The following is a 14,597-nucleotide window of genomic DNA, read 5'->3' as shown; positions in this document are numbered from 1 at the left end:
CAAAAATAGATTCAATGTTTTCTCTCATATGTATAAGCTAGATCTAAAACATACTGGGACATAATATATCATACAGGACTCCAGACATTCACACACAGTGAGACCAAAGGAGGATACAGTTAGGGGAGGAACACAAAGGCACAATGCATCTGTGCTTCTGATCATATAAAATAATATTTATTGAAATGAACTCCAGTAACTGGAAACAGGAGCTTTTTTGTCTTGTTTTTTTGTTTGCCTGTCTTTGGGAGGGGAAAGGGACACAGAAATGGAGGGACAAGGGTGAACAAATGCAGCAGTGGCACTGTGTAAATACTATGTTGAAAATGAACTATATAACTTGTGGTGAGGATGGGAGGGGAAAACTGGGAAAGAGAAAAGGAAGGGGTGACATTGTCCAAAGAGAAATATACTCATTACCTGACTTATGAAAGAGCAACCCTTCTGTACATTACCTTTATAATAACAATAAAAAATTTAATAAAAAAGAAAAAAGGAGGAAAGAATTTACACACACACACACACACACACACACACACACACACACACAGATCCCCCAATAATTCTCATTCCACATGCCCAGGCTGAGTTTTGTACTTGCTATATGCTCTATACAGAAGGGGAAGTGTAATTTACAAACCTTTGTCCAGATTTTATAGCATCAATGGACCTTTTAAAGAGGGAAAAATACTCAAATGTCATGTTTAATTTGCTAAATGTCTTTTAAAATTTGCTAAAAATGTATCAAAAGAGCAAATGGATAAAGAGGTTAGAATTTTTTTTTGTCGGTTGTGGGGCTTGAACTCTGGGCCTGCGCACTGTCCCTGAGCTCTTCAGCACAAGGCTAGTGCTCTACCACTTTGAGCCACAGCATCACTTCCAATTTTCTGGTGGTTAATAGGAGCTAAGAGTCACATGAACTTTCCTGCCAGGGCTACCTTTGAATCAGGAGCCTGGGATCTAGCTTCCTGAGTAGCTAGGATTACAGGCATGAGCCATGAGCACTAGCAAGGTTAGAATTTTTAACAAGGCATATTTGAACACTGTTGAAAGGACTGAAGGGGTGGGGGGAAAGCATCATATTCCTAAAAAGAGATCCTAAATTAAGGGATGATAGTCAAGAGAGAGGTTTTTAAGGCCTGTATTTTAAGCACAAACTACTAAATCTCATTTGTTCTAATGAAAGCAGAGAAAATTTCCAGAGCCAGTAGGGTGGAATATCTCCATAACAATGGATTGTTAATTCTAAAGGAAGAAAAAAGTGAAAGACTCAGCACAAGGTAAATATAAACAAATATTCATTGAGCTGAATTTCAAATTCTATTCTCTCAGTTTGGTTAAATGGCAGGTAATTAGAAGATAAATAAAACAAAACAATGTCAGAACTCATTGTAGACCTAGAATATGTTAGGACAGTGATTGCTAGGAAGTGGTTTCCATTAGGAAGATTTACTCTATTTGGTTTCATTGCAGTAGGGAAATACCTTTGCTCTACCAGAAAAAAAAACGTGACTAAAGAGTTAAATGAAAGAATATGTTAGGAAAAAAAAAAATCAAACTAACAAAAAAATCTTAATCCCAAAAGCCTAGACCTAATAATGTGTTTACAAACAAGGGAAGCACCTCTGTTACCACTATTGTTATGTGAGTCTATTATAACTACCCTCCCCTGTATAGTTTGTTATACCTTCATATTGCAGTTAGGGTAGTGTGAACACAGGTAAAGTATTGGCTATGTGTGGTGAAGACCAGTGGTCAGGGTTGAATACTGCTCCTAAAAGACAATTTACAAACACTGCTGAAATTTAACTGTTTGGTCACCACACAAAACCAACTCCAATAAGAAAAACTATAACTTAGTAATACCACTGTCTTTGACAGGAAATTTACCTGTAACATGCACTGAGACACCACACCCTCTGGAATTTCAGGGAAACGTTGTCGGAGGTCATGAAGCACCTGAATATCAAGCTGTGGGCTGCTTTGCGCCATGCCAGAGCAAATGGTGGTTGAGTTTCTCTTAGAAAATCAATGTTAACCAGCCTTCCAAAAGAAATGATCTTCCAACATCACAGTCATTTTCTATTAAAAGAAAGTAAAATGTGATTACTCCCAACTACTTATTTCACTGTATTCAGACAGACAAATGCCATAAAATACATTAAATTGAAAAACTTAAAGTATATATATATCTAATTCCAAGGTGAGAAAATAGACCAAGTTGAACTTAGCCAGAGATTTTTCTGATATAATATAGCCAATAAATGGCTTAAAACCAAAACAAGATAAAAAAATTTAAAAACGCCAAATCTTGTTTCATCTTTAAACTGAAATAAAAATAGCAGCAACCAGAGAAAATGTAGAGTATTATTATTTGGCAGCCACATTTTTCTAGCCTTTAGAAATCCTACTTATGTATGTCACTCATGTTTGCCCAAGGGCTCTCACATCACTCTTTTGAAGCACAGTAATCATTTTGATGTCTGGACTAATGAAATAAAGAAAAAAGGACTGGGAACAGCACCAAGCATACTTATATGGTTTGCCTTACATTCTTTTTGTACTGTGAATCCAAAAAAGGTTTGAATTTAAAGTTTAAATAAAGGAAACTCAATTTCTAAATGTTAACAACTTAAAACAGACCCAAATGGAAAGGTGATATTTTTGGGTTTTTTTTATTTTTAAATTATACTGGTGTCTCATTATTATCCAGATCTCCTGGGTAGGTTTTCTCCTACTTTTGGTGCCACTGGCACAAGCACTAAATGCAGGCTTTCAGGCCACAACTCAAGTTAAGCACTCTCATAAAGCAACTGCAGAAGCAACAATGCCTCATAAATAAACTGGCAGTATGCAAGGTCAATTAAGCAATCCATTCCTTAATCTGTATTTGCCATTTTTAAAAGTAAAAGGTGCAGTAAATATCATAGAATCTCTTATTTCTTCTGTGTTCAATCACTAGGTGATCAAGTATTTTTTTGTGCTTGTCTGGGGTCTGAACTCAGAACCTGGGCACTGTCCCTGAACTTTTGTGCTCAACATTAGTGCTCTACCATTTGAGTCACAGCTCTTCTTCCCAATTTTGCTGGTTAATGGGATATTAATGTATCAATTGACAAAGCTGAATTGTAAGCAGAACATTAGGAGTATTTAATCAATGTTAGATGTGTTGTTTACAAAGATTACTCAAGCAGTAATTGCTGTAGTTGCATGTAAAAATACTTTGTTTTAGGAACTAGACCATGCAGGAGTAAAGGACATTGTGTGGATGTGCATGTGCGTTCACACACATACACATGCATACACACATGCATACACCTGTGCATGCATACACACTCCACTCTTTGGGATTTGAATTGGCCTGAGTGCTGTCCCTGAGCTTTATTGTTCAAGGTTAGTTCTCTACCACTTGAGCTATAACTCCACTTCCATCTTTTTGATAGTTAATTGTAGATAGGAGACTCATGGGCTTTCTGGCCCAGGTTGGTTTCGAACTATGATCCTCAGATACCAGCCTCCTGAGTAGTGAGGATTACAAGGTGTGAGCCACCAGTGTCTATCTTTGTATTTCTTTTGATGGTATATAGCTGACTAGACACAGGGCCTCACAGAGATTAGATAATTCAGTAGATATTAGATAAATTGAAAAAAATGAATCAAATTTAAATTTAACAGAAATGTTAACAGCTTTCCTACCAGGAAATGATCAGTACTAGGACCTCCTACCAGGAATTGACCACATTCTGAACAACTCCAAACTTCTATAAAGAGCTTCTGAAGCATCTAAATGCTAGCAATTTCCCGCTGGTATATATCTTTGTTTTTCTTTTCCTTTTGCAGCTTCCTCTCTTTAATCAGAAGTCTTTAAAATACAAGATCAATATAGTTCTCTTTGTATGAGAAATAAGAAAAACTAAGAGTCAACAAAGACATACAGGTTTCAGGTGTAAGAAGAGCTTGGGCTCCATGCAGTTCATAGTACTTCGGAGTTGCCAGCTCTCAGATAGTTTTGTCAGCCTCCAGGACAAAATTGCCATTAATCTTTTTCTTTCTTTTTTTTTTTTTGTTGGCTGTGGGGTCTGAACTCTGGGCCTGGGTGTTGAGCTCAAGGCTAGCACTACCACTTGAGCCATGGCACCATTTCCAGCTTTTTCTGTTTATGTGGTGCTGAGGAACCAAACCCAGGGCCTCATGCATACAAGGCTCTACCACTCTACCACTGAGCCATGTTCCCAGCCCCTGCCATTAATCTTATCACTATTATCAGCTACTATTTACTAAACAATTATGTCCACAAAGTTAACTATAATTATTTCCATTTCACAAATAAGAAAATGAATGCAGAGACTGAGTATATGGCAGAATTATGAGTTAAACCCAAACAGTTTTCTAAAAAGTCTATAATCTTTCCACCATGCCACCAACAGGAAGGAAGAAATCTGAAGGGCACCTTTCTAATGACAAGCAACATTTAGCGTATCATCCAAATAGGGATTTAAAGGTATTCAGGGAGGTAGAAAGCTGTGAGGGAAGGAAACAATTCTTGTACAAATGAACTGGCTGTTTCAGAATGTAAAAAGCAGTGGTACAAGGAAGTAGTTATTTTTTCTTAAGGGTTGCAAATATTTGCCTTGGAAATAGTTTATTAAGGCACTTTCAAATCTAAGCCAATGACTTAAAACACCCAAAAAGATGCCTGTAACCAGAAAAGATGATTGATAGTAGACCAACATTCTACAACAAATAGAAATCTGAACTGATAGAACCATTTTTCTTAAAGGATTATAGCACCGGGTGCAGGCGGGGCACGAAAGTACCTGAGACTCCTATCTCCAATAAATCACTACAAAACCGGAAGTGGTGATATGACTCAAGTGGTAAAGTGCTCACTGAAGAGCGCAGGGACAGCGCCCAAGCCCAGAGTTCAAATCCTACGACTGGCAAAAAAAAAGTTAAAGAGAAAGGATTAAAGCATATAATCTTTTTTTAATAAGTTTTTTATTGAGAAAATACTGTACAGAGGGGTTACAGTTACATGAGCAAGGTAATGAGCACATTTCTTATCAAGTATTGTTGCCTCCTCCTTTGTTTTTCCCCTACCATCCCTTCCCTCCCATCTCCACAACTACACTCCCCCCTCACTACCACACTCCCCCCACCCAGGCCAAAGATGTATAGTTCATTTTTGACATAACATCTTGTACATCTCATTGGTGCAATGGGTCCACCTGTATCCCTATTTAAACAATTTGTTTTTTCCCTTCCCCTTCACAAAGTATACCAACATCAAATACAGTGAAAACAGGGGTTATACAAAGCAACAAAAAAATCACATGGTACCTTACAAATACATTATAAACAATAGCAAGAAAGATAGCCAGGCACCGGTGGCTCACGCCTGCAATCCTAGCTACTCAGGAGGCTGAGATATGAGGATCATGGTTCAAAGCCAGCCTGGGCAAGAAAGTCCATGAAACTCTTATCTCCAATAAACCACAAGACAATGGGAAGTGGCGCTGTAGCTCAAGTGGTAGAGTGCTCGCCTTGAGCTGAAGAGCTGAGGGACAGTGCCCAGGCCCAGAGTTCAAGCCCCATGATCGACCAAAACAAAAACAAAAACAAAACAAAAGAATAGCAAGAAAGAAAAAAACCACTTGTGTCCCTATCTTGGGGTTCATTTCGCTTAACTTCATCTTATCTGGTCATATGTACATAGCTTTTGACCTTTTCTACTTGTCCCAGATATATACTAGTTATTGCAAATAAGGCAAACCATGGGACCTATGTTTCTTTGGGCCTGGCTTACTTCACTTAATATAATTTTTTCCAAGTCTTTCCATTTCCTAACAAATGGAGCGATGTCATTCTTTCTGATGGAGGCATAGAATTCCATAGTAGTTGACATTCCACCCAGTACATTTATTAACATAAGCTCTAACAGACATGGATAATCATGTAGTGTTTCATGGTGGTATGTATCACTTAAGCCACACTTGCACTTCTGGCTAGTTTTGGTGCTTAAAAAGAGGTAAGAGTCTCCTGCGCTTTCCTGCATAGTCTGGTTTAGAACTACAATCACAGGCTCCTGAATAGCTTTCATGTTAAAATATGTCTTTTAAAAAGTAATTTCCCTTTTGTTCACTAAGAAGTAGCAAACCAGCTTTAAAAAAAAGTTTAAAACCAGCTTAAGGGGGCTGGAAAGGTGACTCAGTGGTAGAGTGCTTGCCTTGCATGCGTGAGGCCCTGGATTCAATTCCTCGTAGCATATAAGCAGAAAAAAGCTAGAATTGGCGCTGTGGCTCAAGTGGTAGAGTGCTAGCCTTGAGGTGAAGAGCTAAGGGACAGCACCCAGGCCCAGAGTTCAGGCCCCACGACCAGCAAAAAACAAAACAAAACAAAACAAAAAACAGCTTAAGAATAAAATATTTCAGTTGATAAGTTAAGTTCCTTTAAAAACACTTAAAAACTTCTGGTGTCAGAGTGAAGTAAGGTCACAAGGAGAAGGGTAGATTAATGGAGAGGAAAAGGATGAGGGAATGAAGTCATAATAGTCAAGGTATATATGTGAAAATGAAACTAGGAAAATTGAGGTAATGTGTAGGGTTGGGAGAAAATTTTCAAAGGGCTATCATTGATTGAGATTTTTGTACTCATAAATTGACATAGTGAATTGAAGCCTTAAAGATAAGGAAAAAGAAACAAAACACAAAAGTACTACACTGCATTTTTATATTTAGTACCATCACAAACAACTAAAATGAAACCTTCAGATAGTGTTGTATTAATCTTAGCTACAATGCAGATTAAACATACAATTTATTGTCCATATATATTAAGGTCACTGACTACTATACAGAATACACACTGACTTTGTTTATGAACATTAACATGGACTGCTACTTTTGTACAATATCAGAAGTACTCAATGATGATTTTTTTCATTTAAAACCACGTAGAGACACATTTGCAAATATTATTTGTTATCCATTGGCAAAATTAATGTATCAGGGAAACAATGTGTCTTTTTACATATGTCTAAGAAAATGATTAGTTTGTACCATGCTCCAAAGCTGATCTTTTTGTTCTTTGCAGTGCTGTCCTGAAATCATGAATTTGAATATATTTGATATTATTACTCTGATGCTCAAATTTTTCCAGTTTTGACCAGCAGATTTCTCTAAGCTGGCTCTATGTGAATTTGACATATTAAAGTTATATTGTATAACTTCCTTGCTACTCTGCATACCAAGAATTTCAAGATGCTCCACAATCTTAGACTGAAGTTATACCTCTAAGAAGTCCTATATTTATAAATATAAAAAAGTAATATACTTATTTTTGTGATTGTAAAGGATATTTTTTGGAAGTTATTTCACTTTACCAAGATAAAAATGATAGAATGTTGCTTTTTTGCAGCCCTGATTGAAAATGTATATAGGTATTAAATATTAATGCCTACTAATGTTATAGAAGAGAGAAAAGCAGACATGTGATTCCTATAGTCTTCCCCTAGAGTTTGCTGATGGGTTAAAATGTGTATCTGAACAACCTTTGGCTCTAGATGTCCACATACAGAAATTCAGAGCACAGAGGATCATGATACGCTGCTCCCTGTATGCCTAATAAGCAAAATCTAGACTCTGGGAAACTTGACAGATGTAAAGGACCCAGTTTTTCAAATTGTAGGGAAAAGAAAAGGCTGGGAAACGGGACTATTAGATTCAGAGAGATGTAAAAGATACATCACATTTTTGAGAAGTAGATGAGACTAAATGGGTTTAGTTTAGGATATACCTTTGGCTCCAGATAGTATTTTTTTTTTGTCAGTTGTGGGGCATGGGCGCTGCGCTGTCCCTCAGCTCTTCAGCTCAAGGTGAGCATTCTACCACTTGAGCCACAGCGCCACTAGGATATACCTTTGGTGAAAAGCTGTAGATATGGTTACTATAAAATCTCTTTTTAATGGTAGAACATGAGTATGCTTAAAATAGGACAAGCTACTTCTAAGGTGGCTGGCACATTTCTATTTTGGGGACTTATAAGAGTATTTACTTTAGAATAATTAATTATACCAACCATAGTTAATATTATATGACTTTATGTTTTTAAATTTTTAAATAAAAACTATTTTAAAATTATTTAAAGATTTTAAAAATAAAACATTTTTTTTAAAAAAATGACACAAAGAAGAACCTGAGCTGTATGCACTATGCTCAGAACTGGTCAAACTGTCAGGACACCCATGAAACAGCTAACACTACAGCCCAGATAGCCATAGCTGTAGCTTATGAAGTTGTGCAGACAGTCATCCTAAATCTTGATCGTCACATAGCTCATGGGCCACATGAACCAGGAGCTTCTGCAGAGGTGACATTTACTGCCTGTCAGCTCTGGGGGAGGGGGAACTTCTGAATTTTGCAGGCAAGACAAAGACTGGGGCTCCTGATGCTGTGCTTAGAAATGGCATCATGGAGGCTGTCTTTAGTTTTATAGCCATCTCCCAAGTCAGGAGACTTGGCACTGTAAGTACAGTGGGTTCTGTTCCCAAAAAAGTAGTTGCTAGGACTTCTCCCAAAAGAATTCCTCTTCTTAATTGAAGAGGAAGCCCCCCCCCCCCCAGAGCTTTGCTCTGATAGCACAATTCCCCACACTCCAGAAAATGATGTGAACATTTAAGTGGTTTGTTTCCACAGCCTTCTCTGAGCTCAGCAAATACATAGAATGGTGCCATTATGGCTTAGAGAATTTTACCTCTGCCAGAATTTTAGCTTGCTTCCTAAAATAAGTATATCAGAGGTTGCAAACCAATGGTCTGTGGGCTGAAATCTAGCCCACAGATCTTTTGGATTTTGAAACAAATTGCACTACATTTTAAAACAGGAAGACTTTCCATAAAAATTAAACATCTAGCTTTCCTCTGAAAAATTCCCTATAAAATGCAGGCAACAATTAACTGAAGCTGAGGTGCCACCTGCTCCTTTGCCTAGATCCTACAGTGCCTCGAAATCCTAAATAATAAGGCTTGTCTTGCTTCAGTTGTTTACATACTGTCTAAATTAATGGTACCGGTAATGTGTTCTACAGTGAGATTTAAAGGTGTTACTGGCTGAGCACTGGTAGCTCACTCTTGTAATCCTAGCTACTCAAGAAGCTGAGATCCAAAGCATCCAAGGTCAGGCCAGGGAGGCCACAAGCCTCCACATCTCCATAATAATCAGCAGAAAGCTAGGCTGAAGGCACAACCTAAAGTGGTAGAGCACGGGCTAAGCAAGTGATCCATGTGAGTGCAAGACCATGAGTTCAAACCCTAGTATAGCCAAAAAATTATTAATTTAATTAAAGATACTATTATGCAAGTTTAGTGTGCCTTAATAGCATATTGTTGATGCACTTATACGGGGCACAATAATTTATCATTATGTAACACTGCCCCAGGAAAGGGAAGTTATTCAGTATCCTGATCCTTCCCATAAATCTCAACATCAGCAAACAGCTTCTAAAGAGGTAATAACATCTTGGCTGATGACCCTTGTTAACATGATCAGTGGAGTGAGCAGTCTCCCAGGTCTCAAGGAGTCTTTCTGTGTGGAAACATTCAAAATTAAAAATATGAATAAAAGGGCTGGGAAGGTGGCTCAGTGGTAGAGTGCTTGCCTTGTATGCATGAGACCCTGGGTTTGAATCCTCAGCATAACATAAGCAGAAAAAAATGGAAGTGGTACTTTGGCTTAAGTGGTAGAGTGCTAGCCTTGAGCTGAAGAGCTGAAGGACAGTGCCCAGACTCAGAGTGCAGGCCCCACGACTGACAAAAAAAAGAAAAAAAAAAATCACCTATTTTTCTTATTGGCCTGTTCTATTAATAACAGTTGAGCAAAGCTAAGTATGTATATGATTATAAAGCTTTTATAAACTTTCTTCCATTTGGTTGATGCTTTAGAGGTTGTGAGTTTAAGTATTCCCTGATATATATCTATGGACTAGGCACTGTGCTAAAAACTTTACCTAATTTAATTCAAAAAATAACTCTGTGTGAGAGGTAATAATATTTGTATTTTATAAATTAGGAAATGAGGCTCAAAGAAGGCAAATAATTTGCCTCGACAGTGTTAGTAAGCAACAAGGAATACAAACTTGAAGTTTTCACCATTATTTTCCTGTATCACTGGCTACATGATGACACTGATGGTGTCATAATTCTTAAACACAGCTTTAAGAAGCAGAATAGTGTTTGTATTGGACTGAATTTTCCAAGATAAACAGCAACAAGTGGCTGATATTGGAGCATAATAATCTTTTACTGACAAAGGTAACAGCTCCAATTTCAAGTTCTGTATATGTATGTAAAAGTGGTACAAAATAACGAGAGAGATAGGAAAACAGTAATTATTTTCCCCAAATAGACCCTCCAAATAATATCTAAAGTAAGCATCCTGTTAGATTTTCATTATAGTAGAAGCCATTTTGAACTAGTTACAGATTTGTTGCATCTATTTCACATTGTTATAGTCTCAAAAGAGATATAATGCAAAGTCAGAATTATATTTATATTAAAATTTTCACCAAAAACATTTTCAAGGGCTCTGGGAATGGATCTAGTGGCACAGTGCTTGTCTACCATGTGTGAGGCTCTGGGTTCAATCCCCAGTATTGAAAAGAAAACCAATCAAATTAAATAATGCCCCCCCCCGAAACAAACAGAAGCATATTCAGAGTTAACAGCCCCCAAATTAAAAAGTTTGTCATAAGTAACCTATACATAGAAATATTTATAAGTATACACATATAGATACTATATACATAGCATTTCAGCCAACAGAGCTCACAAGAAACAACTCCCAAGCATCAATGAACAACATCTAGCACTAAGATCATGAGTTCTAACGCCATTCTTTTTTTTTTGGGGGGGGGGGGGCAGGTCCAGTCGTGGGGCCTGAACTCTGGGCCTGGGCGCTGTCTCTCAGCAGTTCAGCTCAATCAATTTAATTAAGTAAGAGAGTATTAGAATACAACTCCAAATAAAAATAAATATCCATTAGCCTCTACTGATACAAAGAAATAATTAGGCAAGTGGGGAGAGAAAACTTCCAAAAACTCCAAATAATTTGTACATATAACAGGTCCTCACTGAGCCATTATCATGAACTGAAGTCCATATTTTATTCAGATTTCCTCTGTTTTTAACTTAATGTTAAGGAGATGGATGGAGCATAACTTTCTAGTCCTTTAGAAGGGACTGCACACTGTAACTTCTTTCCAAAGAACACAATATAGAAAGGAATGAGGTTTTACCAGAAGACTGCCTTTACAGTGAAGAAGCCTGGCAAACAGTTTCCCAACATAAATGGTGATAAATCATATTCATAGTATGTACTGTGAATATAATATAATTAGAACATCAAATAGCACTTTATCTTTATCATCTTCCTTTAAAAATGTTTATAACCACAATCTAACCATCTGACAATCTCCCACTGAAGGATATTCTACAAAATATCTGATCATTATTTCTCAAAACTGTCAAGGTCTTCAAAATCAAGGAAAGTCTGAAAAACCATATAACCAAGAGGAGCATAAAGAGACATGACCACCAAATATATGGTTTCCTGAATAGAATTCTGAAAGAAAAAATATACATTAAAATGTTATAAGCTAAAGAAATGTGAATAAAATATGGATTTCAATCAATAACAATGGCTCAATACTGATTAACTGTAACAAATGCATCATGTAAACTATTAATAGGAGAAACTGGATCTCATGTATATACTATCTTCTCAACTTTCTGTAAAACTGAAACTGTTATAAAGTCTATTTAAATTACAGAAAATACCTCAATATGGTTTATGAACCCTGGCACAGGAATTTTGAATTCACATCTCCAGCTCTGAAAGCACCTTCTTTTCAGTAGTCTAGAAATCTGACAAAATAAAAAAAAAATTATCCTTTTGCTAAATTCTTAACTCAATATGGAAAATGACAAAAACAGCAGATAAGCTGCTAGACCACACTTTGACAGCAAGTGGCTCTTTTCCCAAACACCATCACAAGTTGAATCATCTTTTCTTTTAGATCAGAAATACCTTTTATAGTAATTAAACTCTACATTATTCCACAGAAGAAAGCCACAGTTCAAAAAGACAAAACATAGTCCAGTGCTTATTAAGACTTTTGTGGTATACATATTTGTAAGTAACCATCCTAAGCCTCTCATTTTATTTAGAAAAGACTAAGCTTGAGTCTGTGGTGCAGATATTTAATTTTAAATTACACAGCTACAACAGTATATAACTTTTTAAAAATTCTGACTATTGCACAACTGTTTCTGTTCCTCGAAGAGCAATGTATATAGAGACTAATAATCATTATTTTACAGATGAGTCTACTCTTTCCATCATAAGAGATTCAGGCATTTTCAGTAAACCTAGTAAGTCATCTTTTTTTATTTGTTGTGGGTCATGGGGCTTGAACTCTGAGCCTGGGCTCTGTACCTCATCTCTTCAGCTCAAGGCTAATGCTCTACCACTTGAGCCACAGAGCCACTTCTGATTTTCTGGTGGTTTATTGGAGATAGGAGTTGCACAGACTTTCTTGCCCAGGTTGGCTTTGAACCTCAATCCTCAGATCTCAGCCTCCTGAGTAGCTAGGATTACAGGCATGTGCCACCATCACCCAGCTTAACATCATTTTATACCAAGTGTTGGGTTATAACAGAGCTATCATTCATACAAGGTTCTAATTAACCTCCTGAGTAAACTTCAGTTTACAACAACAGTAGAGCTAAAATAACATAACCTATTTATGTTTTCAGCACTTTACCATACTTATTTGTTAAGTTCTCATTTTATCTTGAATATTATCTAAAATTGAACTTCAAGTATGAGCAAGAAGTAGTATCCACCATGCATAATAGCTTTTTCTATAATGTTAACTGTCTGCTCTTCTTAAATGTATGTCTATTACTACTTTCACCACTTGAAATGAAAAAAATCTGACATTTTTATTCTCTAGGTTTTTATCAATATAAATCTTGAGTGACTTTAAAACATGTTCCTCTGACTAAATGCTTCATAATGCTAAATACTCAGAATAAATGACCAACTATAGGACCCTAAGATAAATGGATATGTAATTTTTCCTGGTTAAGATGTCCTAATGCCTTTGTTGGGTCAATTGTAAATGAGATTATTAAAAAGAAAGATAGGACAACCTACTAGTGGCCTATGTCAGAGGCAGATTATTTCCACATTACACACACACACACACACACACACTTGTCAGTACACACACACACACACACACACACACACACACACACACACACTTGTCAGTCCTGGGGCTTCAACTCAGGGCCTGGGTGCTGTCCCTGGGCCTTTTTGTGCTCAACGCTATCACTCAACCACTTGAGACAAGCGTCACTTCTTGCTTTTTCTGAGTAGTATATTGAAGATAAGAGTATCACAGACTTTTTTTTACTCAGGCTGGCTTCAAACTGTGATCTTCAGATCTCAGCCTCCTGATTGGTAGCGTGAGCCACCAGTGCCAGACTCCACATCATATTATTTAATAGTGATTTTTAATTGCTAGGCTGTAACTGATTACTGAATTATATTATTTATTGGATCATTTGAAAAACACACAATTCAGGTCAATAAGCACTAGACTGTGACTAGATATATTTCTTACTGTGGGCTGCTTTGAGAAATATTAACTTAGAATATAGTGAGGTGTTCTAGCTTGTGTAAGAAAACACTTCTTACATTTCCTGCTTACTTCTGTTTTGTTTTGTTTTTGTCAGTCATAGGGCTTGAACTCAGGGCCTGAGTGATGTCCCTGAGCTCTTTTGCTAAAGGCTAGCACTCTACCACTTCAGCCACAGCACCACTTCTGGCTTTTTCTGTTTATGTGGTACTGAGGCATCCAACCCAGAGCTTCATGCGTGCTAGGCAAGCATTCTACCACTAAACCACATTCCCAGCTCCTACTGCTTCCTTTTTTCCCAAATAGATGGAAGCTTTTTGATCAATTGATAAAGTGGAGTTACTTGAGAAATCTTTGAGTATAAAAATTTTAAAGGGGGCTGGGAAGGTGGCTCAGTGGTAGAGTGCTTGCCTTGTACGCATGAGGCCTTGGGTTCGATTCCTCAGCACCATATAAGCAGAAAAAGCCAGAAGTGGTGCTGTGGCTCAAGATAGAATACTAGCCTTGAGCTGAAGAGCTGAGGGACAGTGCCCAGGCCCAGAGTTGAGGCCTTAAAATAAATAAAAAAATTTAAAGGCTAACTCTATGAATTTCTATGTGACTTTCTTGACTTTCTCTTAAGTAGAGCCTACATGTATCATGTAATTCTCACACATACATATAGAAATTTCCCAACATTTCTAAAAGATTTTTTAAAAAACGGTGCTCAGTTTCATCCTAAAAATTCAAGTTCTGTGAGAATATCGTAGTGGAAACGTTTCGTAAAGCTCACAAAACACTATTTAAAATGATTTAACAAATTCTAACCAGGCCATATTTCTGAATCCACTGGACATTCATTTAACAAAATCTGAGCTTAGAGATAAAGAAGATGCATGCCCTTAAAAAGTGAGAGAAAC

At 37.1% G+C, this 14,597-nt stretch overlaps 1 protein-coding gene across 4 annotated transcripts in view; it reads right to left on the bottom strand.

The window, feature by feature from the left end:
- The window catches only part of Tab3 (TGF-beta activated kinase 1 (MAP3K7) binding protein 3), a 55,945-nt gene that overhangs the window by 25,629 nt on the left and 15,719 nt on the right, over positions 1-14,597 (bottom strand). For 2 of the 4 annotated variants that reach the window (XM_042692431.1, XM_042692433.1), the window contains one exon: positions 1,891-2,082. In XM_042692431.1, coding sequence (XP_042548365.1) covers positions 1,891-1,992 — 102 coding nt within the window. In that variant the 5' untranslated portion in view covers positions 1,993-2,082. Of the gene's footprint in view, positions 1-1,890; positions 2,083-11,830; positions 11,939-14,597 lie in introns of those variants that run through there. The other 2 variants (XM_042692429.1, XM_042692432.1) reach the window with 2 other exon arrangements.

This window comes from Dipodomys spectabilis, unplaced genomic scaffold (assembly GCF_019054845.1).
Source record: "Dipodomys spectabilis isolate Male_0828 unplaced genomic scaffold, ASM1905484v1 ptg000156l, whole genome shotgun sequence".
In the NCBI taxonomy this organism is placed as follows: Eukaryota; Metazoa; Chordata; class Mammalia; order Rodentia; family Heteromyidae; genus Dipodomys; species Dipodomys spectabilis.
The sequence above is the reverse complement of the archived record's forward strand: the minus strand, read 5'-3'. Positions and strand labels throughout refer to the sequence as shown.